This window comes from Manacus vitellinus, unplaced genomic scaffold (genome assembly GCF_001715985.3).
Source record: "Manacus vitellinus isolate BGI_N305 unplaced genomic scaffold, ASM171598v3 scaffold_63_pilon, whole genome shotgun sequence".
NCBI classification, from domain to species: domain Eukaryota; kingdom Metazoa; phylum Chordata; class Aves; order Passeriformes; family Pipridae; genus Manacus; species Manacus vitellinus.
Genome location: NW_021940711.1, coordinates 1,384,890 through 1,410,587, shown reverse-complemented (window position 1 = coordinate 1,410,587; position 25,698 = coordinate 1,384,890). Strand labels below are relative to the sequence as shown.

At 40.2% G+C, this 25,698-nt stretch overlaps 1 protein-coding gene across 1 annotated transcript; it reads left to right on the top strand.

Annotated features, from left to right (window-relative positions):
* Nucleotides 1–655: 655 nt before the first annotated feature.
* Nucleotides 656–24,649, top strand: TPCN2 (two pore segment channel 2). Its single transcript, XM_029963809.1, has 23 exons — nucleotides 656–883; nucleotides 1,484–1,661; nucleotides 2,461–2,577; nucleotides 4,377–4,483; nucleotides 5,414–5,486; nucleotides 7,665–7,764; nucleotides 8,067–8,132; nucleotides 8,469–8,533; nucleotides 10,364–10,461; nucleotides 10,788–10,869; nucleotides 11,537–11,623; nucleotides 12,650–12,769; nucleotides 13,088–13,147; nucleotides 13,235–13,363; nucleotides 13,986–14,035; nucleotides 14,839–14,938; nucleotides 15,907–15,978; nucleotides 18,202–18,275; nucleotides 18,597–18,687; nucleotides 18,797–18,879; nucleotides 19,732–19,813; nucleotides 21,239–21,324; nucleotides 22,052–24,649. Exons 1-23 carry the CDS (start codon nucleotides 771–773, stop codon nucleotides 22,128–22,130), a joined length of 2,112 nt encoding a protein of 703 aa, XP_029819669.1. The 5' UTR covers nucleotides 656–770; the 3' UTR covers nucleotides 22,131–24,649.
* The last annotated feature ends 1,049 nt before the right edge of the window (nucleotides 24,650–25,698 follow it).

The window sequence follows — 25,698 nt, the reverse complement described above, 5'->3', positions numbered from 1 at the left end:
GAAGCCTCTTTTGCTTCAGCTGAACTTGATACCGTTGGAAGTCTTCATTCCCTCTTTGTCCTTCCTTTACTGGACTTTACTGCAGGTTCTTGGGTCTGTTATCTCCCAGTGAGTGGTTGCAGGCAGTGGGAATGCTGGAGGGCAGTTTTTGAGCTCTCTTGCTGCATTCAGATAGCTTTTGGTTGGGAGGTTTCCAGGGATCAGATGTGTTTAAGCTATGCCCACCTTTCTAGAATTAGATATTTCTCAGGGTAACAGCAGCCCAGGAACCACTGCAGAGAAGGGACTGAGCAGATTTTGGCAAAAGCCAAAATTCTTTCTGAAGGATTGTGGGGACTTCCTTGACCTTAAAGCATGTTTTATTCAAAGACACAGGTTGAGGTCTTTTATATTCAGGATTAATTTGTTTGCATCTTATGGCTTGTTGGAAAAGAAAGACAAAAAGAAGGTCCATGAGTGGAATGAATGCTAGAAAGGTGAATTAAGTGGGTGGATCATTTTGGCAAGTACATAGAGTAATCACTGATTTGTTACAGGTGCTGTCATTTGTAGTGATGGCAGTGCTTTCTTCAGGTGGCTGCCACACAGTTTGATTACCTGAGCAGCTCTGTGGTCTTGAGATAGGAGAATTTCTTTTAAATCATTCCCTTTTCACACATGTAGGCTACATCTATGGTCATGGGTGACTGATACTTTAATAATGAATAACGTGTACTTGATTTGTTTTACTTTGGTAACTTGATCTTTGTCTTTGAGACAGACTGAATGTAATGTTTGAATTATCCTTTTTTGCTTCCTGCCTTCAGTATCGATCCATAAATCACCGTGTGGACTCCAAATCCCTGTGGCTTTATCGATGGTACTATTCAAGGACTTGCCAGTGGTAAGAACTTGGTTATTCCTTTTGCTTTCTCGTTTAAGAGTAAGCCTTTCTGAAAAATTGCTCTTCCATCTTTCTTTTTTGTTAAACAATTAGATGACTCTGCATTTATCCTTACAAGAACTTGCTGTAGGAAGCCAGGGGGTGTGAACACGACAGAAGCGCAGAGCAGCCAGTTATAGGAAGGTCTGATCACGTAGGTGGCTCTTTAGAACAGCTGTAGGACTGCTGCATGAATGGACTGTGAGCAAGATTTGCAGCACTGTGTGTTCAGAGTTTTCAAAGTGTCTATTTCTAAACATTCTAAATAACGGCAAGATTGTTTTGCAGCTGTTAGTCCCAAAAGAGCACCCCCTGAGGTTGTTTGGTGGTCAGCAGTTGCATCATGCAACAACATGCTAGTCAAGTGCTGCCTTCTAATCTAACCCATTTGTGTTAAATATGGTATCATAAAGCTTGGTTTACTTCTGAGGAAAGTGCTTTTACTCTTAAATATTTTGTTATTCGTTTGAGTCATTTTGTGTTTTTTTTGGGGGGGGTTGTTGTTTTGTTGTTTGTTTTTTGTTGGTGTTTTTTTTTTAAATTTCACCTCTCTCCAACCAGGATTTTGAGTTTAACCATCACTGTAATCCTGGCTCTGGCTTTCATTGAAGAGCCTTCTTCGCTCACAGTCACATCGGATGTGCGGTACCGCCCTCCCGCCTGGAACCCGCCCTGTGGCCTGACCGAAAGCCTGGAGCTGCTCTGCCTCCTGGTGTTTGGGCTGGACGTGTCCGTGAAGGTGAGCACTGCATGAAATACTGGTGTGTGGGGCAGCCCAGTGCCCGTTTTCTCCATCCACCTCTCACTTTTATCTACCTTTATTTAGTTCTTGTAGGAAAGAAAAAAAAAAATATCTGAACAATGTATTTATGTTTGGATTTTGGAGAGCTCTTAATGAGCACTGGTTTAAAATTACAAGTACTTGGGAAACAATTGGTGTATACCAAGATAGATATACTATGTATATTGGAATATATATATATACACAATATATACTGGAATATGTATATATATATACTATGTATACTGGAATATATATATACACACAATATATATTGGAATATATGTATTGGAATATATATATATACTATGTATCCTGGAAAATATATATATATACACACAATGTATACTGGAATATATATATATATATACACTATGTATCCTGGAATATAGATATATATATACACAATGTATATTGGAATATATATATATACACACAATGTATATTGGAATATATATATATATACTATGTTTACTGGAATATATATATACACTATGTATATTAGAATATATATAATATATATTATATATTGTAATTTATCATTATATATTTATAATTATCTATAATTATTATAATTATAATTATTTATAATTATATATTATAATTGCATACATATATGTTATGCATATATAGTATATATTCCAATATTAGGGTATATATATTCCTATATATATATAATTATATGTTCCAGTATTGGGGTGTTGGAATTCATTGTTAAAGTAAGTTTTGGTTGCTCTTTTTTTTTTCCCTTGCCCAGAGTTACTTAATTGGATGGAAAGAATTTTGGAAAAACAAATGGCTAATGGCTTATATACTGACATTAATTGTCTCCCTGACTGATTGGATTGTCTCGCTGAGCTTTTTCTGCACAGAGGTAAGAACTGGTTTCTGCAGAAACCATCAGCATCTTGATTGTGGAAAGTGGCAGAGGAGAAGAGCCTGCAAAGGGATAGTCAGCAGGGTGTATATGGTGCATTGCAGGATTAAGAGGTGAGGAAGAGATGGTTCATTTTTGGCCTTTGATAACTGGATAACAGACAAACACAGAAAAAGTTATTGGTGATGTTGCCTTGCTAAGGATTATGTTTGATTCTTAATGTGTGTGTTCACTGGTAAAATTAAATAAAACTTTGCTGCTCTGGTCTGTCAGTAGGCAGAAAGTTTAAAGAAAACTCACTGCATGGCAGCAATTTTGTCATGCAGTTGGAGAATTATATCCTTAACTTGATTCAACGGCAGAGTCTATGCAGTGATGTGTAAGTAAAAGGTAGTTTAACAGCTGCTTGCTGAGCTGAAGCTGTGCTGTGTTCAAAGTAATTGTGTTCTGGGGGGAGTGTCAGCTTTGTGAAATGGCTCTAGAAGTGCCCTCCTTTGTGTAATAATGCCACCTCCCAGCTGGTTTTCTCTGCCACGGATTTTCATTAACAGTCATTGTTAAGAAAACACTAAGATGGTAAAAATACTGGGAAGCGAATGAGGGAGAAATCTTGTACTTGGCTTCTTTTGTCATTTCTCATGTCAAAACCGGTATCTGCTGTCTTCAGAGAACTTCCAGACCTGTTTTAAGTTACTGTCAGTGTTGGTCAGGATGAGGGTGGATGCAGGTGCTGCTGTGGGTGACACACTGTTTAACTGTTCGTGCTGTTCATTCTCTCATCACTGGTCACTGCTGACCTGCATGTGATGGAGCATCAGAGACATGATCTTGAAATGGTGAATACAAATGTTATTTGAGCTTACAAGCATCTAACAGTGAGAAAAGTGACTATGTCCTTTTTGTATTCGAGCCAAACAAATACAATGCGGCTGAAAGAAGTTAATCACCTTGGAGGAAAACTGGGCTTACAGCGTGGGGAAGTGATCATAGAATCTTTAGGTGTGATAATGGATGAGTAGTTTGAACAGGAGCCTCCCACACAAAGCAGTGGCAGAAGGAGTAGTTGAACTGCTGGGATGTGTGAACGAGGGGATAACAATGAAGAAAGGGGTGTTGTGGGGGGGTTTTTTTGATGTTAAGTGTGACCCGGAGAAGATTGATCCTAAAATCCAGGATGCTGAAACACCTGAAGCAGCTGATAAGTGGTCACAGAAATAACTTGAAGGCTGGCAAGTGTCTTGAAGGCAAGAAACAGATTATTTGCTGTAGTGTTGTGGGGAAAAAAAAACAATTACAATTTGAGTCTTGTCAGAGACAGAAATTGCTGAGTAATAAGCAGGCCCTTTAGTTATAAAACAAAAAAAGAAGTCAGTCTGAAAATTGAAATCAAGCACTTATTTTTAGCATGTGTATTTGTTTTTATTGAAAGCAGCTCACTATTAATTCCTTTCCTGAGATAGGAAATACAAAAGTACCATCCCTTGCCAGCTTGTTATGTCTAGCGAGCAGTGAGGTTAGATTGTTTCTAATTAGTGGTCTGATGAGGCTGTTGAAATGTCAATGCGTGGTTTCTAAAGCAATCTCTCCTCGTTTTAATGAGGCATCTGAAGTCTGAAATCTCTCTTGCCTGTTTTGTGAGCTCAGTGGGGCAGAGTTACCATCTGAGCACAGCCTTCTTCTGTCGCTCTGTTGACTTTGTTGGTATTTAAATCAGTGTTTTTTGGCAAACTTGCCTGGAAAGTGTTTGTGCCACCAGTCTTATGGGAACTCAGTGTCTGATCCGTTGGTTTTTGCAGAGTTTGAGGATAAGAAGGATTCTTCGTCCGTTCTTTCTCCTTCAGAACTCCTCTATGATGAAGAAAACATTAAAAAGTATCAACAGCACGTTGCCTGAAATGGCAAGGTAGGTAATAGTATAGAAAACATCCTTTCACAGCAAGCAGGGGGTAATCTTTGTGTTCTGCTGTGTGGAATATGAGAACCTCCCTCTAAGTTCTTGGTGAGATCAGGTAGCAATGGATGGAGGTTGTATTAGGGTTTTGATTCCTTTTAGTCTGTAAAATAGCTCTAGAATGCACATGTTGTGACTCTGTGACAGATAAGGTTTTTGGTGCTGCTGCAGTGGGAATTTTTGATTCTGCTTTTGTAAGGGAAGAGCTGAGCAAGGGTCTGTGCTGTGTTTTCTCCAAGGTAACCTCTCAGAAATATGGGTAGACGCACGTGTACTTGTCTTCCAGTCATGAGGGCCACACAAAAAGATACCTCTTTCTTTGCATCTTCAGATGGATGTAAATCTGTCTTCAGAGTGCTTTACTTCAGCTTTTTCCTTTCTAAATGGTTTTAGCAATATAAATATATACACTTTTAGTGTTAAGCTGGAAACCCCACTGGTGAAATTGTAACCAGACAACGTGATGGTTTTTGATAGAGATCTCTTCCTGTGACATGGGTCATGTGTGTGTAGAGCTTATGGAACCCACTACCCTTGCCTGTTACTTTTTCACTACCAAGCCCCAGGAGAATCAAAGGGGTGTGTGCAAGCCAAGGTGTTGTATTTTTATTGGAGGGCATAAATATGGTCCTTTCTCAAAAAAAAAAAAAAAAAAGAAGTGTTAGAATCTCATTGACATCACAAAAAGTCTGAGCTTGTGCTGAGGAGTCTCCACAAGTGTGGTTTTTATTTTTGGTTAAAACTTAGATTGTGTTCTATTTCCACATAGCTTCTTAAAAAGCAAAAAACAATCCTAGTTTCCTTTATATTGCATTTTTAGCAAAGGATGCTATTAAGAATAAGAGAAATTTGCTATTAATGCACATGGTTTCTTTCCAACAGTGTTGTTCTGCTGCTGGCTGTCCATCTGTCCCTCTTCACCATGTTTGCCATGCTGCTGTTTGCTCGAACAAAGGTAATCACTTCCATTTCTGCTGTGCTGGATCTCGGGGGGCTTTTCTCTTTACTTGCACAGCTGCTTCATGTCCAGTTTTATAATCAAACTAGTGAAACTTGTTTCCCCTGAAAAGGTCATGTTACCTTGTCAGACTTGCTGTGATGAGTTTGAAGTCCACTTGGAGGGGTTTAACATGTGCATATGTTAAATAATCAATATTTAATATTGATAATATTAAATAAATAATATACAATATTCCATCTGCATAAGAGACTTCCTTATGCATTTATCCAGTTTGATCCTTTGAGTTGCTTTCCCTGCCTTTGTGGAAACCCTCTGTGCTGTTGTGCATCCAAATCTCTTATTGCTTTTTCATTTATGTTATCACTCATCTCTTCTTTTTTTTTTTCTCTTCCTTATCCAGCTGTTTGCTAATTTTTCTTCCATGCTTTCTCACCTTCCAATACTGGTACCCCTGGCCATGCCTTGGTAGGTTTTTACCTGCTTTGCTCTGATGTTTTGGTTTCTGATCTCTGGGTTTTCCTCTCGTTTTTCTCTTCCTGCTTCTGAAAAGCAAATTTGAACTTTCGTGGTTAAAATAATATTGTGTTCCAGGGCTCTTGGTATGTTCCCTCTCTCTAAAATTTCCTCTATCTTAATGTATTATGCTCAGATATTTTGAGTGGGTTTTTTGTTCTTACTTTTTAAGGCCTTCCATAAACGTGAGCACAGAAATTTCCTGCCTACTTCTCTCAGTAATTATAGTCCTCTCCTTAATCTCAGTTTTGCACCTTCATTCCTACTGCAATTTGCACTTGAGCCTGCCTGTAGTCTTCCTCATAGTCAACAAATTCTTCGAATTCCCAATTTATGGAATTTCTGAAATCAGAAGCAGAGCTCTGTTTTCCTGCTTTAAGTTGCATTCTGGATCTTTGTGTTATCTTTGTATGTCACATCTAACTTCAGTAATGAGCTTTCCCAGCAGTGGGAATATAACTTGTATACCTAAACCAGTCAATTTTGTGTACATTTAGGTGAAAAATAACAAATTACAGAGTGGACTTTCCTATTTTGATGTGCTGCTCTGACATTCACACAAACTAATTTTATCTGACAAGGCGAATTACTGAAAGCCAAGTTCTAAAAATACATTTTTTAACGAAATTCATGCCTCTACGTTTTTGCATTGTCTTGTTTACGTCCTCTAGAGGTACATTTTGCAGTCTTTGCAGCAGATTCAAGGGCTGTTTGTTCTGTGCTGCATCATTCATGTTTGTATTGTTTGCACTCTGCATCTTTTTTCATCTGTCTCTGCTTGACCTTGGAAGGGGGGGGGAATATGTGGATGACCCAAGATTAGCCTCCCAGTATGTTTTTGATGAAGATTTTGACACTGAGCTTAAGCAAATCATCTGATGTTTTCCCTGAGCCACAAGATAACTGTGATGACCTTAGTTGCCAAAGTATTTGCAAACACATTCTGGGTGCCATAGCACTTATCCTTTTTTTTTTTTTAATTTTTCTTTCTCCAAGGTGTTTAAGCTCTAGTGATGTTTTCATTGATATTGTAATATAGCATTTTAAATCTTCATTTTTTTTCAAAACAGTTGCCTGTTTTCTTCTTGCCCAGCAATTCCTGTGCTGTGCATGAGTTCCTGCCTGAGGGGATAGCAAGAAGAAGGGGAAAACCTTTGTTTTGCATAGTGGTAGTAACTTTTGTACAAAAAACTGATCCAGGGGATTTTAAGTTTTTTATTTGGAAGTCAAAGGGGAAGTGAAAGACACTCAGTGGGTGTGCTGGTAGAGCTGCAGATGTGATTTTTTTTAATTATTTTTTTTTTCAGTAATATTTTATCTGCAGTATAATCTCTTGCAGGCTAAGAGGTGACACTTCTTATATCAATCAAGGGTCGTTTCAGATTCCTGTGCTGTCAGTTTGTGATATAACTTCTATATTGAGCTTCCTGTTCTTCCTGGTGGTTTTTAATTGCTGTTAATAAGTGAAGTGATTGTTCTGTATTCCCACATAATGTCTTCCTTTTGATGCTTGGTTTGTGCTTTTTTGTCACGGGGTAGATGTGATTATGTGCGTAAGAAATCCATTATTGACTGACTTTAGTTCTTTTTTCCCCCCTTTCCTTGGTAAGACAGTGATTCTTCAGTGTTTCTCCTAACAATGATCATCTCTTTGACCAGGATAACCAGCAGGATAAGGAGTGGGTGGTGTATTTCCGAAATCTGCCGGATTCTCTGACATCCCTGCTGGTCCTGCTGACTACTGCAAACAATCCTGATGGTGAGCAGTCCTTCAGAGACAACTCTTGTCTCTCCTTTTAAAGAACAATAGAATTAAGATCACCTGCAGACTACTGTAACCATTCTTTCAGCTGCTAGTTCTTAATACAACCAGAGGAAGGTTGGAAAAGGGTTTTCCATGCCTTTAATAACTTGATTCTTGCCCTTCTTTGGGGTAATTATGTATTGCCAGTGCAGCTGTATAAGAGCTTTTACCAGTTGCCAAAGATTGATTGAGGTCTCCACTGTGCATCTTAAGCATTAAAATATTATTTCTTTTTTTTTTTGTTCAATCTCACACAGTGATGATTCCTGCATATTCTAAGAATCGAGCATATTCCATCTTCTTCATCCTCTTCACTGTGTTAGGTAAGTTACCCCTTGTCTTTAGTCGTGTAAATGCACTTTAACTCTGACACTTGTGCTTAGCAGCCATGGTGGTTTATTTTCCTGGGAAAGTTTAATCATAAAATTCTCCTTTTTTTGTGTTTCTTCCAATTACTGTGTAATGCCTGTAAGATAATTTTCACTTGTGGCCTGGGGGTTTTGGTAACACATCACAGTACATGAAACCACTTTGGAAATCAAACACGAGAAAACTAGTCCTCTTTAAGTGATAAATTTTATTTACTACATGCACTGAAACTTCTTTGATAAATATGATATAGATTTCAGTAGTTCTTACTGCCTCTTTTTCTCCAATAGGCAACCTGTTTCTGATGAACTTGCTTACAGCAATAATATACAACCAGTTTCGGGGATACCTCCTGGTGAGTAAAGCATTTCTAATTTCTGTGTCCTGCCATAACTTTGAACCTTATTAAGTGTCATCTGTGCATTAAAGCAGGAGGCCTGTTCTGGTTGTAAGTTTTAAGATGCTAAATGTTCTTTGATGGAGATACTTTTCCCATTATATGCTGCTGTAGCTTGATCCCCTTCTGTGACAAAATTACTTGCTTGCATACTTCCATGAATGCTGTGGATCTGCAACTTTGACTATTATTGGGGGGGAAAAAACCCTATTATAAAATTGAACAAGGTGAACGAGTAACTCAAATTTGGGTTTTGTGAAGAAAATCTGCTGTACTGTTTAAATAGCCATTGTTGCAAATCATAGAATCACAGGATGTTAAGGGCTTGGAATGGACCTTGAAGATCATCCAATTCCAACCTCTCTGCCATGGGCAGAGACCCTTCCCACTAGGCCAGGTTGCTCAAGGCCTTATCCAACCTGGCCTTGAACACTTCCAGGGATGGGGCATCCACAACCTCCCTGGGCAACCAGCACCCTCACAGTAAAGAATTTCTTCCCAATATCTAACCTAACTTTCCCCTCTTTCAATTTGTACCCATTACTCCCCGTTCCTGTCACTACAGTTCCTGATGAGAAGTCCCTCTCCAGTTCCCTGGAGGCCCTTTCAGATGCTGGAAGGTGCTCTGAGGTCTCCACACATCCTTCTCTTCTCCAGGCTGAACAACCCCAACTTTCTCAACCTGTCTTTGTAGGGAAGGTGCTCCAGTCCCCTTATCAACTTTGTGGCCTCCTCTGGACTTGCTTCAACAGTTCCATGTCCTTCTTGTGTTGAGGACAGCAGAACTGGATGCAGCATTCCGGGGGAATCTCACAAGAGCAGAGTAGAAGTGGAGAATCACCTCCTTTGACCTGCTGGCCATGCTCCTCTTGGTGCAGCCCAGGGTTCTCATGCCTGTGATTTCCTTAAGGTTTAGTGTCAGGAGAAACTTGGTGACTTTGGGTGTGATTTTTTTCCCCTTATTTACATATCTTCTTATAGTTCCTTCATTACTGGCTTCTCCTAATATATATATTATAGTTCCTTCCCCTTACTTACACAGTTTTATAGTTCCTCCAGCCCTTTAGAGGAGTGGAGTGTGGGCTTGGGGGGAAAGTGAAGTAATAGCTGCCTGCTCTAGTAGAGTTCCAGAGAGGAGAAGTTTTTTGGCTAGTGAGCCTTAAGCAATGTTACACAGAAGGAATGGCCCCCACCCTCCTGTGGGAGAGAGGTGTTTGAACCCAGTATGTGCAAAGAGGATTTTCGGTAATCCTTTCCTCCTCCTCTGTTTCTTCCCTTCTTTCTCAGTTTTTCACTTCCTCACATGAGAGCATGACAAAACTTGACTCCCAACAAAGCAGCTGAGTTTGAAAGTGGTTATTGTGGAGGGGAAAAAAAAAAGGCATGAAAAACTGTGGCTCTGGATTTGTGCCTTTAGGGGAGAAGCTGGAGCTTCACAAGCTGTCTCACTCTTCTCTCTGCACAGGAGTGTGAATTGCTGTGAATCCTTGAGCTTTGCTGTTGCCACTGTCTCTGGAACAGGCATATGGTTGTGCAGTCCAGAATTGAAAATAAATCATGACCTGGATGTTTACTTGGATTCCAGACTTGTTTGCTTTCCTGCTTGCTTCCTTCCTCCTCGTACACAGAGTTCTTGGAGGGAGTGAGGCTGAGGGCAGTCCCCTGTTCTGATCTCTAATCACAGATCCAGGATGTGTGCCAGAGGATCAGTGTATTCTGTGGCCACAGGACATTGTAGTGCATGAAGTGTGAGTAAATTGTTTCCTCTGTGGTGTTTTTACTGTTCAGAAATCAGTTCAGTCCTCCCTCTTCAGGAGGCGGCTGGGAATCCGGGCTGCCTTCGAAGTGCTTTCCACCCTGAAAGAGACTCCTGCTAATGCCCAACAGTAAGTGAACAATGTTGCAACAGTAGATTATCTAGCAAAAAAAAGTACATTTTTGGTCATCTGCATTTTGTTTAATTTACTGAGGATCCACTCTTAAAAAACGGCAGTTTGTTGCTCATCTCATTTTATTTATTTTTAATTTAACTGAATGTTCATAACACACTATTTGGGACTTATGGTGTCTGTTTCCCTTTTATTTCTACTTCTAATTTTACCTGGTTTTCCAGAAAAGAAAGGCAGGAATGCATTTGGAACAGCTTTTTTTTTTTTTTTTGCCATCTATACAGTTATCTGTACCAGGGCCCACTCTGTTTTCTTTTAAATAGGTCATATGTCAGCAGTGGGGCCTTACACCAAGTGCTGCAGAAAGTTGAGATGGATTCTCGCTGCAAACAAGCCATCCTGAGGGTAAGAAATGAATTTTCTTAGCCCTGATGCTGGTGACTGTCAAACCCTGTGATGTGACAGCTGTGGAAACTGAAATTTCCCTAATTACACCACTGATCTAGGAATGGCAGCTTTCAGCTCAGCTCCTTTATGCTGCTTTCTCAAAGTGTGAACAGAAGCCCAGCTCACTGTCTGTTTATGTTTTGATCTTCAGAATAAAAGTAGTCCTTAGACAAGGATTTCACCCTAAAGTTGCTCCCTCTTTGGTGTGATGAGGGATGCATTCACCTGGAGAGAGGTACAGAGGAATGAAAGCTCCTGTTTTGCAGAGCTAATTTTTCCCTTGGCTTTACTTTCTCCCTGGAAGTATTGTGGTCTAGAATTGCTCTCTGCTGTGCAGCATTCCTTGGATCATAACATAACAATGGCACTACCACAGGGCTAAAAAATTTAAGTTTGTCAAAGGTGCCTGTGCTTCCAGAGAGGGGAAAATAGAAAAGGTGAGAGGAATCCTCCAGTCACACAGCAATGTTGTGTTAGAGCAAAATGGAACCTCACTCTAACAGCTTGCAGTAGCTTGTGTTAGATCTCTATTCCCTGTCTTTTAAAGGTTGTCTGAGGGTTTGGGCACTTTTTGCAGTTGCACCTATTGCAGATTCTGATCTGAATGTTTCTCTTTCATGTGCAGTCTCTCAAAATGTGCTCCTGTGACCAACTGTCAGCTGCCCAGTTCCAGAAGCTCTTTGAAGAACTAGACAAAGATGCCATTAAGCAAGTATGTATCTGACCATTGTTTATGAAACATCAGAAGTTGTCTGGTCCTCTGCAAAAATAAGTGATGGTATTGTCTATAAAGTGTATAAACAGACTTGACAACATGTAAACACAACACAAGGTGCAATCACACGTTGTTGATTTTGAAGTTGTTCATGAGTTGCTCTTATAGTCACAAACAATGTGGCTTTAGGAGCTTTCACAGCATTCATCTGGGATTGCCCTAAATGTACAAAATTGTTTATTCTGTCAGCATTTTAAAGCGACTTTGCCAAACAAAATTGGTAAGATCTGCATGTGTATTTGTCTAGTAGGAAGATTTATTACAAGGAAACAAAGAGTAGGAGTTGGATTTACAGCATTGGCTCTCTGAGAGGTGCTGTGGAGAAATGAATTACCTCCCTGGTAAATTGGTTTTGATGAAATAGGAGGGATTTGTCTTGTTGTGACAGTCCTACATTAAAGGAATGCCTCTTCAATTGTGTTAGTCTTTGCAGGGTAACACTTAAACATACTCAAAGACTTTTCTCCAGTCCCTGAGTGAAGAACAAAACGTGGATTCTTTAAGTGTTCAGATGAAGATGGGCAGAAAGCAGCCTTCTCCTCTTGGAGGGAGAAAGAAAAAAACAAAACACAACTATTTGAGGGTTAAGAAATGTTCTTTTCTATGTTTGCATGTAACCAAGACTTCTGAATTAAGCACTGGGAAATGGGGAAGGAGTGGGTACAATTAATACCTTGGTGTTTAGTTTACCTGCTTGGGGTACTGAAGAAGGGTTGGACTGTCTCCCTTCTCTGCCATTCCCTTGTGTTGTGCCATAATCAGAAATGAACTTTTGCTGTGAACAGCCACAGCTTGGAAACATTTTCCAGCTGAAATGTCAAAATTAGCCTGTGGTCCCGAAGTTTTGCTTTGAAAATGTCTGGCTTCTTTTAAAAGCTGAGCTTGGGTGTGGGGTTTTATTATTTTAGTACTATTAAAATGCTTATGCTTTGATTCTCAGCAAATCCTTTGTGTTCTTTTCAGCATCCTCCCAGTCCAGAGTACCAATCCCATTTTATGCAGAAATTGCAGTTTGCCTTTGGCCATCCCTACTTTGGCTACTTGGGGAATGTGGTAGCCCTTGCAAACATTATTTCTATCTGTGTAAGTAAAAGGGTTTTTTTGTTGTGAGGTGGTGGGGGTTTTTTGTCTGTTTTTTTTAGTTTTCCTCTGCTACAAACCTAAGTTCTGTTTTTGTTCTTTAGTCTCTCTTTCAACAACCATTTTTTGTAGCAGCTGGCAGGGTTTTGGCATACTTTAGTCATGTAAAGTCTTAAGTTGAGGGGGAATACCTGCAGTTGAAAATATGTTCTCAACTGCTTGGAAAAGGTCTGTGCAAAGCATGAAAGACTCTTCTTGTGCTTAAAAATCTGTTTTATGTAGCAGTAAAGCAGTGGATTCATAAAATATTTCCTGTTTAAGGTGGTTTTGGTGATGGATGCAGATAAACAGCCTTCTGAAAGAGATGACTTCTTCCTGGGGGTAAGATGCAGTAGCATTCCTACAGTTATTGCTGTTCCCTGAGATGTCAGTAATTCTAATGATTGTTTTTATTTTGGGGGGGTGAAGGCCATCAACTGCTTCTTCATCCTGTACTATCTGCTGGAAATGTTGCTGAAAATCTTAGCAATGGGCTTGAGAAGATACTTGTCTTACCCAAGCAATAGATTTGATGGACTTCTGACTGTAATTTTGCTGGTAAGTGTTTTGTTAACTAATGTGTTCTTGTGTTTGTTGGGTAGGGAGGTTGGGAACTACAGGAGCTGGTGGGATTGCTCTTTCTTCAACACTGACAGGCTGAGCTGAACAACATGGGCAGTGGCTTTCAGTGGCTTGAAAGTTTTTGCTGGTGCATGGTTCCTTTAGGGTCTGCTTTCTGAAGGCAGGCTTATTTAAATCCATGGAAAAGGTGAGTTTTCTTAGAAGAAGTCTTTTTATTGCTATTTGGAAATATTCAGCTTTTTAAATAATTGCATGAGGAGTTCTGTTATGCAGCTAAGATGACCTTGTTCTTTCAATAAAGAGGCAGGTTATTGTAATAACTATTTGGTAAAAGCCTGAAGCCCATGTGGCAGATGAGGTCAAATTCATGGCTAATGGTATTCACTGTGTATCCTTTTATTGAATGACCTATGTACATTGAGATAATTTGGGGAATAACTGGGCAAATATGACAATTCAGAGCTCTAAAGTGAGTCAAAAAAGCAGCTTAATGCTCTTAAAAATGTTTCCTGTCAAGAAGCTTACAGAATTTCTGAAACTCAGAATTACAAAGTGAAGTTTTGACCTTTTTTTCCCTCTCTTTCTTTCCTAACTAAAGATTTTGGAGATTGCAACTTTTGCTGTGTATGGATTTCCTCATCCTGGCTGGTAGGTGACCTCTGTGAACTGCTGCACTTTGCTCAGTGACTGGGCTGGGTCATGCTGTAAAATTTAGTAGAAAAATACCCATAGACTTAGACTATTTGTCTATACTGGAATACCAAGCAGTTGTATTTTTATTTTTGTTTTTAAGATCAAACAGCTTTTGGATAACTCTCCTGATCTTTTTTTGTTACAAAAAACAATTTACACTGTTATCTCTGCAGAGACCTGGTAGACCTTATGTTTTGAAAATGGCTTATATTTGAACACTACTAAAAACATCACTACAAAAAAGTGATGGTTGGCAGAATAGTAATTGCTACAGCCTAATGGCATTAATTATTATCTTAGAATTGATTCTGTTTGGGTTTGATTTCGCCCTTTGATTCTTAAATGCAGATGATTGATTGATTGCTCTACATCTTGGAGCACCAGTTAGGTTAGACTTGTTAGGTCTTTGTGTCAGTCACTGCAAACAGATTATAACCCCCATGAGTCACTGGTGAGTGTGTGCTGTTGGTCTGTAGATGTAACACCTTCAGGACAGCGATGTGACTGTTATCTAGAATATATGTTCTCTGCAGTGTTGTCTTAAATAATTTCTTTCATGAACATGCACTTTAAGGAGCACTCTCTGCATGTTTAAGAGCCCAGGTTAAACAGGTCGCTTCCTGCAGCAGTTGTTAAGGGTGAGATTCCTGCTAAGTAAATGCACATACTTACAGTTACCTGGAGCCCAGGAGATGAAACTCTGTCTCTCTGTCACGAGCTGTTTCTCTGATTAGTTATTTTTCTCCCATCTTTCCCAGGAGGCCCGAGTTCATGGGTCTGTTGTCCCTGTGGGATATGGTGCGGCTGGTGAACATGCTCATCGTGTTCCGCTTCCTGCGGATCATCCCCAACATGAAGGTGATTGCCCATCCCTCCACAACTCCCATTTCCTTCTTGGCCACCTCATAAAGTTTGTTCCAGCCTTTCAGAATAACGTACATACTGCGATTCTTTTGCCCATGGGTGGGATCAGAGCTCAGCTCTGCCTGTCCTGGCTGTTGCACAGCCCCTCACAAACTCCCTGTCTCTGGGGCTGGTTTCCTCTGTTGAGGCAGCAGACAAGTTCTGTTGGTGTGGTGGCAGTTGCTGCTGCTATTCTAAGGTGGGCAAACTTATCCAGAAACACTCGTGCAGCTCCTGTGGTGCTTCAGTCTTAATTAGATGAGTGGCTGGGGGATCCTTGGAGAACTCTGTACTAAGGAGGAGTTAGAATTGCTTTCACTAGATGCTGCAAGACATTTGGTAATGCAAAGGGTTTTGGGGGATAAATCCTTCTTCACCTTCCCAGCAGAGGTATTTCCACCACGATACATGTACTTGAGTCAGAAATCACTTTGATTGTTTGTTATAATCCTGCATTTACTTGCTTAAAAGCTAAGCCCAAATTAATGTCGGGCGCAGGGTTTATATCTCACTTCAGTAAGCCATAAATACCAAACCTGATGTAATCAGAGGTCATGGTGTCAGTGGAAAGTGTAAAATAGGAATTATGTGGGTCAAATATGAAGCAGTCACCCTGGAGCTGGGAGGTGCTGGTGTTTTGCTTGCCTCCCATTCTTTCTAGTCTTACTAGACATATAGTCCTTTAGGTTGCAGTACCTGTATATATTTAAGACTTATGATGACGTCTGTCTGTGAAAAAGACTCCTACAGCATTGTTCATTCATTTTAAATAAATCATGGCAATTTCTCTGTATCAAAGATGTCCTGCATGTAGTCATAGTTCACTTCCCCGTTGGTATTTCTTTGTCCTTTTAGCCAAAATAATTTGATGTGGAATGGAAGTGGGATGAATGTCATACATGTAGAATTCTGCTTTGTTTTAGTTCATGGCTTTGGTTGTCACTACATTGCTGGATCTGGTGAAAAACTTAAGAGCCTTTGCAGGAATCCTCGTGGTAAGTCATGATGCAAGGTTGTCATTTGCTTTGTTATAGTTAGCAGTCTAATAAGGGTATGTCTCCAACAGAGTTAACAAGTATCTTGTACAGTCACCAGGATCACTATCATTTCACCTCAATCAGCCAGTTCTTCTCCAGGGCATGTGTTTGAAAGCCAGGACAAACTGCTGTTTTGTTATGGCCTGTGCACAGTGACAGTGCCTCTTTTATCAGGAGGATCTTTATAGGAGTGACTGAGGCTTCCTCAGAGTGCTTGCCTCAGGCTGGATACTCTGGTTGCAAATCAAAATTCATCCATGCTAAAAAAGCAGACCAGTTTTCCTTACCCTGATTTGCTTATTAATATTTGCTTATTAAATAGCAGAACCACTTGAAAATTGTTTTCCAGTTGAGAAGGTCTTGAGATGGCATGTTTGGACATGACTTTTGAAAGCCTCCTGTCATCCTGTTTTGGGTGTGTCTGTGTAGAGCACATGCTCTGTAACCATGTGATTAAAGGGTGGATCACAATGCATGATGTCCATGACACAAATCCTCCCAAATCCCGAGTTTCTGGCTTTGCAGCAATGTCTTCCTGGTAGAGCAGAGAAGTACCTGGGTAGGTTTGGTTTTGTTTTGTTATTGTCCATGGGGTTTTGTAGGATACTTTATTTTGAGGTAGCGGTTAGAGACCAATGATTTGTTGTTCTAGTCTATACATTTAGCATGCAGTTTAACCAGAATGTCTGGTTTTGTCATTAATAATCTCTACTTTTACCTGTAGAGAAGGGACCCTAGGTTGGTGTGTGTTGCAGCTCGAAATAAAGATATTGGTTGGGGCAAAGCAAATTTTGTTGTGCTCTACAACTTTTGTTGTGCTCTACAAGTCACACTTGCCACTGGGAGCTACTCTTGGAACTGAGAAGTATTTTCTTTCCTTCCTGAAAGAAGGGGTGGGAGCCTGTAGCGATAGGCTTGATTTTTATTTTCATAAAATGTGCATTAGTGTTTCACTGTAGTGTCTCTATGCATATATGTGAGACGTGATTCTCATAAAGTGGCTGCTGCTGATTGCCCTGAACGTCAGGAGTGTGAACTGTAGTTTTGCAGCAGTTGTGAGGCAAGTCTGCCACAGTGCTTGCCACTTCCATTAGTTTAATTTGCTTTTGCCCCAGGCTATGTGGAAGCTGTCACCGAGCTGCTGCTCTGCTGAAATCTGACCCCACTGCCAGCTGATAGAAAATATCTTTCCTAAAGTTAGGCTGGAACACATGCTGATAAAATAATGTAACTAATTAGCTAATTTCTCATGCAGTGAGTCTTTGAAATATATGGGTTTTTTTTTCAAAGAATAAAATTAATTTTATTGCCCCATCTTCTGGCAGGCTGTGAAATACCAGCTTCAGCTTACTCCAGTGATGTTCAAAGTGCTGTGGTTCATAGGCCAGGGCAGTTCTCTTCTCTTCCTCCCAGACTTCCCCCTCCTTAGGTCTGTTTGTAACAAAATACAAAAAAAAAATCAAATGAAAAGAGTATTTTTATTTTTAAGACTCAGCTTGTTTCAAACTTTCCTGGGACAAGTGGCTCTTTCTCAGAGGAGCGAAGCTGTAGGTTATTTCTAGAACAATCTTTGTAGGATAAAAACTGTGAAATCACCCAAGTGACTGCTAAATACTGAAAGGTGTCTTTTTAAAGGGAAGTTTGCATTTCCAACAAGTAGAAGAAAGGAATTTCAAACCCCTCTGTGTTACTGAAAACTTTATTTTTAGGCTAATTGTAACATCTTTAAGAAAGTTGCTGGTGTAATATAAAATACTGGCTTGGTTTTGTCCTTCAGTTAAGTTTAATAAAAGCTATTTTCACTGAATCTAGCAGAAAACGCCCTAAATAAAAACATTTAGGTTATGCTTTGTAAATACTGTCAGTGTGTTTTGGTTGAAGTTGCTATTCTGCAACATTAACAGTTAAATATCAGCACTCTGAGACACAAAAAAAGCCAAACAGATCAAAAAGTAAAATAGATCATAAAATAAAAGGATTTAACGCATTTTAAGAACAGAAAGTTAAATAGAATATTAAAAAGAGCAAACAGTTAAGTATTTTCACTTTAAAAGCTTCAGGCGTTGTTCTTGATGTAATTCCTTCACCTGTGGTACAAATATAAATTCCATATTAATTGTGTTGCTTTCTCATTTAGTGACAGAAATATTCCAAGCTAACAGCTGCTTGTATTCCTCCCAGGTGGTTTTCTATGCATTTGCTATCACTGGCATAATACTGTTCAAAGGTGCTGTTGTTCCCTTGGGAAACACCAGGTAAGGTTCTCAACGTCACTGCCCACAAAGAATCCTGTCTTTCAAAAGCACCTGTTTGTGGCTGTTTTGTTGTTGTTTGTTTTCTCTTATTCCTGGAGCTGAATTTTAATGTTTGAATTTTAAATGTTAAATCACAAGGCTTCATGTTCTGTTTCCTCTTGCTGCACTGGAATTGCAGGAAGGCTCGTCTGGGTTTGAACTGTTTCCCTTGTTTTCTGCCTTTGAGATAATGAACTTTCTGCAGGGCACTCAGGAGAATTTTGCTTTTAAGGTCCAGTTTACAGAAAGCTGTGTTCACATCTCCCTGTAATCCTCCCACAGTGCTGCCAACACAACATTTGCTAATGGCACTTTGCAGTGTGGGACCTACGAGCAGCTGGAATATTGGCCCAACAACTTCGATGACTTTGCCGTGAGTGTGATCACTGATGACATCCTTCCCTCTTCCCCTCTCCTCATTTTCTGAGCATTGAGTGTGTGAGAAATAACCACTGACCTTCTGTTCTGCTCACTTTGTTTAGGCAGCAGTGGTGACCCTCTGGGATGTGATGGTGGTGAACAACTGGCAGGTCTTTTTGGATGCGTTTTCAAGATATTCAAGTCCGTAAGTAGCAGTAACAATACTGAAAAAGTCTCCTATAAATCCAGTTTGGAAGGTAACTGAACAAGAACTATGCACATGGCACAATTCCACCTGCTAAGAGGGCTGCTGCTTACCTTTCTTCTGGAAATTCAAGTATAAAGGAAAGAAATTTAATGCTTCTGTGTTTTCTCTGTGGGTGAACAATTTTTTTGGCAGACTTAAACCCTTGGGCATATCTTTCATTTGTATTTAGTGACTTTATGGGAATGTTTGAATGAACTGGGTGGCTTCTGGGTTGAGCTGTTCCAGTGCTCCTTGGCTGGTTATCCCAAGCCCTTAGTTAAGTTCTGCAGGCTCTGTGTGGGATAAATGTTTAACGTGGTCTGGAGGAGACTGGACAAGTTATGACAGAGAAATCCACTGGATCTGCAGTGAATGGAAGCTCCCTGTAATTCAAGAAATCTCTGAACTGCAAACAGTTGGAGATTGGGGAGTGCTTAGAGGGTAGCAACACAGATATTTTGCCTTGGTTTTGCACTCTTTCCTATGTTTCTGCTTTTGCCCATTCCAAGGATACTGTCCCAGATGGATGTCTTCCTGTGATCCAGCACAGCTTCTACTGGGCTGCTTTTCTGTCCCTTCAGAGTTCAGTTAAGCAGGTTGAGTGGAGAGAGTGAGTCTGTTTGGCTGATTTAATGAAGGGCTAAGATTTTTCTATTTTTAATTTTTTTTATTCCATACCTCGTTTGACATCAAAAAAGGAGTAGCATTATATTTCAAGGAAAAATGTGATTTCATGGTGCTCTGCTCACTTTTGAGGCTGAGGGTATTTACTGCCTACCTTACTTATTGTCTGTGTAATCTGATCTGCAGGTGGGCAAAGATCTATTTTGTAGCCTGGTGGTTGATCTCCTCTGTCATCTGGGTTAATCTCTTCGTGGCTTTACTTCTGGAGGTAAGGAAATGTGTTTATTTGGTATTGGATCCCAAAGCTGGGTTCTAATTTCTGCAGGAAGTTAAAAGAACCTAGGCAACTTTTTGAGAATAGTATGTTGGGCTTGTGTGTGTTCTTTCTTTACCTTTCTCCTCGCTGCCCTTACCCTGAGGAGTGAAGGAGGTTGGTTTTTTTCCTAGACAATTGTATGCTTTACTTGCAGTTTTGTCACAAAACTGGTTGCATCTCATTGGGTATGTACATTTTCATTATATCACTCTCTATAAAGATGAAAAATATTATAAGTATTATAAAATTGCTTGTCTCTTGTACATTTGCATTTAACTTCAGCATTAGTTATTCAAGCTGCAGGCTTTTTGCCTTTTAATGTATCAGCAAATGAAGTTAGCTCTTCAAATTTTTAATTTATTTGGCTCTCCTGTGGTTCTTCCCACCCTGATTTGAATTTACCATTGTTCAGTTCCACGCTAGAAGAGTGGAACTGATTGTTTCTTTTCAAGAGACCATATTCTAGAGTCTTTCAAACAAGCTGGGGAAATGGAGGTATCCAAGCAATGCCATGAAGAACATATGGTTCTGCCAGTTTCTTGTGTATGTTTATCCTGCAAATTCAAATTTCTGATGGTGGAGGGAATGCTAATCAGAACCATCTCCTCCAGGTTAATAATTGTAGACTTCTCTTATAAGTAATGGAAGGAACTGAGTACCTGTAGAGGGCACTTCACCCCATCTCAAAACCTCTAAAAGTTTCTTTGGGAGATGTTTTTGTTGTTGCTGAAGGTATTGAGAATTTAAATTTATTATAGTAGGAAGAATGGCAGACTTTCAGTCCAAGACATCTTCTGTCTGCTTACTTCTGCAGGGCTGTGGCCAAAGTTTTTGCTGTAAGAGCCAAGATGCAGCATTCTGAAGGAGGAGAGCAGCATCTCACTATTTTTCTCCCCCCCCTTTTTTTTTCCCCTGAGCTGCCTTGTCTGCTCCCCAGTTATTAATTTGTCAGTGTTACTCAAGATGGGGAAGGGAACGTGACAAAACCAGTAGCTGAGCTTTAAGCTGTGATGCCTGGACTAGCAGTAGGTTTATATACGGTTGGGGTTTTAAAGTGGAAGAAATTCAGAGCAGGGTAAAAATTTGTGGGTAGTTCACTTGGTTGTCTTGGGGAGGCAGTCCTTGCTAGGAGCAGAAGGCAGCAGGGCTCTCTTGTGCTCTGCTGTTCTTTCAGTTTGTGATGAGAAAGTTAATTCTTTCCTGAACAACAGGCTCGAATAAAGCAGTGACCCACAGCCAGTAAAGGTGCTCTGGCACTGAGTTTGAAAACAAAGCTCACCCCCCTCCCAAACCTTACCTGCAGACATAGTGACTAGATATTTCTGATGTCATCAGAAGTAGTCCTTTTAATTTTTCCCTGTTCCTTTTACATTTCAGAACTTCATTCACAAGTGGGACCGTCGCTGTCATCGAGAGTCTCTTTCAGATGTTGAATACCAGAGGACAGTGGAACTAATGTTCAGGTGAGTTCCTGACTGGATTTGATAATCAATCTAGGTTTTTTGTGTTCTGTTTTAAAGGAGATGTGCTGCCTGCAAGAGGGCAAAGGCTTGTCTTCCATTTCCTCCCTCTGAAGCAAACTGTTCTATCTGTTACTTAGGAAAAAATCAACAAGGGCTTCAGTTGGGCCTGGTTTAAGCTGATGTGGAAGCCTAACCTTTGTATGTTTTGTGCTCATAGCAGGGTGGGAGAAGAGGTGCTGGGGGTGAGGGGAACAACTGCTGAGGGGGACAGAAACAAGGGAAAGAAGAAAAGGGAAGATGAGGAAAGTGATGCGTGTTCTTGGCTTATTATGAGATTGTGGGTGGTGAGTTGAGACCTGATGATCGTGTATGAGTGGAACTTCTGGTGCACGTTGGATATTCAATAGTAGCACTGGGAACATGTTCTCATCTGGGAGTTTTTTCAGGAAAACAAATCTACTGACCTTCACTTGTGTTGTGCTGCGTGCAGGAAATTGCTTCCCTGCTTCTTGTGGGAAAACAGCTGCTGGTTTCCATGACACATCTGTAGAGGATGGATCATTTGCAAGTAGATGCATCTTTAGGGAGCATCAACTTATTGTGATTTTAATTCCTTGTTTCATTCTTGAAACGAGCACACGTCACATCCTCAGTATGTGCATTGCTAAAACAAATGCTGAGAAAGCTCCCTTTGCTGCCCCTAACAACTCATGCTTTTTCTTTGTAGAGATGTTTTGGAAGAACCTACAGAGGAGGAGCTGATGGAAAAACTGCACCAGCACCCACACCTGCAGTTATGTAGGTGACTGGTGGGAAGGACTGATTTGTTTAGACCTCTGTTTTCTTGAGGTTGTCAGCTGGAAGAAACTGGATTTTCTGTGAGATGCTGTTTAGGAAGAGGGGCTTGTAGGACAGTGTGTGAGGTTTTGCTTGGCAATTCTCTGCAGGAAGGTTATTTTATTTTTGGGTTCATATCTTTTTTGCAGAAGATTTGAATCTTGCTAACTTGACTTGATTTTAAGTTGCAGTTTTAGAGGAGTGTTGCAGCTGTTATTTTTATAGACTGTTGATATCAGAACATGTTTTATTTTCTTTTTTTTAAGAGGGAAAGTGTGTTTAAAATGACAGTGCACTTTAAAAGATGAACTTTATAACCACTAAGCCTCCTACTTTCTTCAGCACAGGAAAATGGAACTGCCTTTTCTGGCAATGTGGCAAGGGCTGTGCCCTGCAAGCCATGAATGGATTAGGCAGGACCAGAACAGAATCCTTAATCTTTTTGTAGTGAGAGTCGAAACACTATTTTTGCTGTAACGTGACACCAGCGTATCTTACCGAGTTTTCAGGAGTTAATCACGTTGGAACACAATCTGTTTCAGCTGAGGGGCAGGGGCTGCCTGCTTTGCACATCCTCTGGTTTCCTCTGCTTTTGCTCAAGGGTTGGGTGCCGGCTGTGTCGTGCTGGTCGCTGTGAGAGCAGCTCCAACCGCGACCGGAGCCATCGCACTCGTGCTTTTCCATGTGGTAAAAACCGAGCTCCTCTGGAGTAAACATTCTCGTGCTGCTTTTTAGTGAACCCCCTTCCTTTCACTCTCCCGTCCTGCCTCTGTGTCGTGTCCCATGAAGGAGCTGAACTTTGGCCGGAATGTCGCGCCACGAGCGCTGCCAGTCTCCCCTTAAAGGGGGATGGAAAAAAAAAAAGGTTGAATTGGGATAATCAAAGTGCTCGGCAGTTCAAATTTTTAATTTGAGTCTGTGGGATTAGAAGGTGCTCAACCAGTATTGCAGGATCACATACCTTTATGGCTTAATGACCACACGCTCCATATCACTGACTTTCACCCGGGTGAAACTTTTTTGGGTAAGTGACTTCCTCAACAAACCTGAAGTGGGGAATTAACAGTAACCTGTGTCTGGGTGCTTTTCACTGTCCCTTGGTATTCCTCTGAAGAGGTGATTTATTTTTTTTGTTTGAATCTTCGCCCTGTGAAGTTCAGAATGAATCCCAGCTACTGTTTTGAGATGTGAAAATGAAACTGCTCTTTGAGGTGCTGCCTTCTCATGGAGACACTTGTCACCAAAACAGACACTGTTGTGGTCACCTCTGTAGGGACAAGGGCTTGGGGAAGGTAATTGTCCATAAAACACTGCTACTACTTGTAAGTTATTTGATTCTTTTTTTTTTTTTTTAAGATAAAAAACAGTTTTCAGAAGTGCCAAGCAATCATCCTGTATACTTTTCCCTGTTTTTTTTTCTCATTAGCCTCTCTTTCTGTCCTGCGTGAGGGAGAGGAAAATATCCAGGATGATGGTGCTTTTTCACTCCAAAGCTTATTTTTGCCTTGTTGTCTCACTGTTCAAAGGTGGCTTAATAATTCTTGTCTGTCTGTTTCTTTATCTTTTTGCTCATATTTTCTTTTTGCTGTGGAGTGAAATGTGCTGTAGCTTCTACATGTGTAGAACAAAACTGAACTGAGTTGTGGGCTACTCCTGCAGTCTTTCTTTACTTTTGTAATCTTGCATCTTAAGCCAGGCCCTTGTCTGTGTTCAGTCTCTTGTCTCTCTTCCAGATTAAGCTCCCCAGGAACTCACTTGCACTGGTTCCAGTGCCATCACTGCTTATTTTCAGTCATGCACTTACAACACTCATCATGGCAAGCTGATAAAAGCATCAGCACTGTTTTTTCTAGTTTTGAGTTTGTTTTTTTTCCAGTATGGCTTTATGTCAGGATGGTTTCTGCTCCTTCTAGCATGATGTATAATCACTTCCACCAATTTATTGGCACTTATTACACAGTGGTTAAATAGTCTATTTTACTGAAAATAAAAAGTTATTTTTTTCCCACTTTTCTGAATACTTGAAGTAGTTTTGCCTTTCCAAAAAAAGGAAGTGTACAGTTCTTACCAGTTTAATTATTTTTTTTGCCTCCTAATGTTGTTTGGGTTTAGTTTTCTGTTTGCTTTTGGTTGTTTGGTTTTTTTGCCATTACGTTCCACCACAGTCTACCAAAGCAGCACGAATCAGTGTGGGATTATCATAAACATCACAACTGTCTCCATTATGCTTTCTTTGCATCTGGGCAATGTGAAGAAGGCATTCTGAAGGGAATAGTCTATCTTGTTCTTGTTTCACATTGGTGTAATTGCCTGAAAGTGTAACTAGAATTTAATACAGAATTGTGCCACCTAATGTCACTTGAACTGGAAGATGTAAATGACCACATTATGCAATAACTGTGTAAAATCATGAAAATGAATGTACATAATAAGGTAAAACTTGAGGATTGCATTATTAAAAAAAGTTTTTCTCAAACTGTGGAAATAATTGGGGTGTTGCAATGGTTCTTGTGGTTTGTTTTTTTTTGCCTTTCCCTTGCTGCTGATTTCTGCAGTGCTCAACATCTCTGCTCCCATTATCTTTGCTGGTTAAAGGCTGGGCCCAAGGAGGAGGTTACATGCACGTGGGACATATCTGCCTGGTTTCAAAATGCAGCACCTAAAGGATGCTGCTCTGCTGTTCTCCAGCTCTAGAGGCACAGAATCATCTGTAGGCACTTGGGACACTGAATTTTTAAGGTGAAACCTCACTGGAACCGGGCGTTGGGGGTGTTGAGCAGGTTGATTTTTCACTTGTGCTTCAGTCTCTACAAACCAGGTATCCCTTCATCTCCTCCTGGAGAGATCAGTGCAAAAAGCATCCTGCTAGCATGTTGACTGGGGCAGATTTTGCCCATGATTTAGCAGAGTTCGTGGCATTCTTTTGGAACAGGTTCTGATTTAGAAGATGATGGATTTTTTTATGGGCAGAACAAAGTCAATCCTGGGTCAAGCTGATGTCTCTTGACAGTGGTTGTTGCAGATTCTCAGGTGTGAAGCACATGAAGGCCAAAGCAAAGAGCAGATAATCTTGTGTTATTAAATCAGGATCAGATTTTTCTATCTTCTGAAGGATGACCTTAATCACCTAATTAAGGCTAATTTGAGATTCCTCGGCTATTTTATTTTTCCTTCTTGATTTACTGTGAATTTTTGTTGCTTTAAGATTTAGGAGTGGAGGGAGAGGATGGATGCAATTGAAATGTTCCTGATTCTTTTAGTAAGAACACAGAAATACAGTGATAAATCTCACAAGCACAATTAACTATGAAGTAACATAAACTGGTTGAGCTGCAAACAGGCAGCTGGAATAACTTAGAAACTGTGTAAGAATTACAGACAAAGGAAGAAACACTGTCTTGGGTTTATATGAATGGAGCATGTGACATGTGCTTTCATGGCCTCTTTTGGGGTTATGTTTACATCTACTGACACATTTTGGGGAACATTGCTTTTTATCCCTCCAGCACTTCATAATGTGCACAAAAAAAATAATAG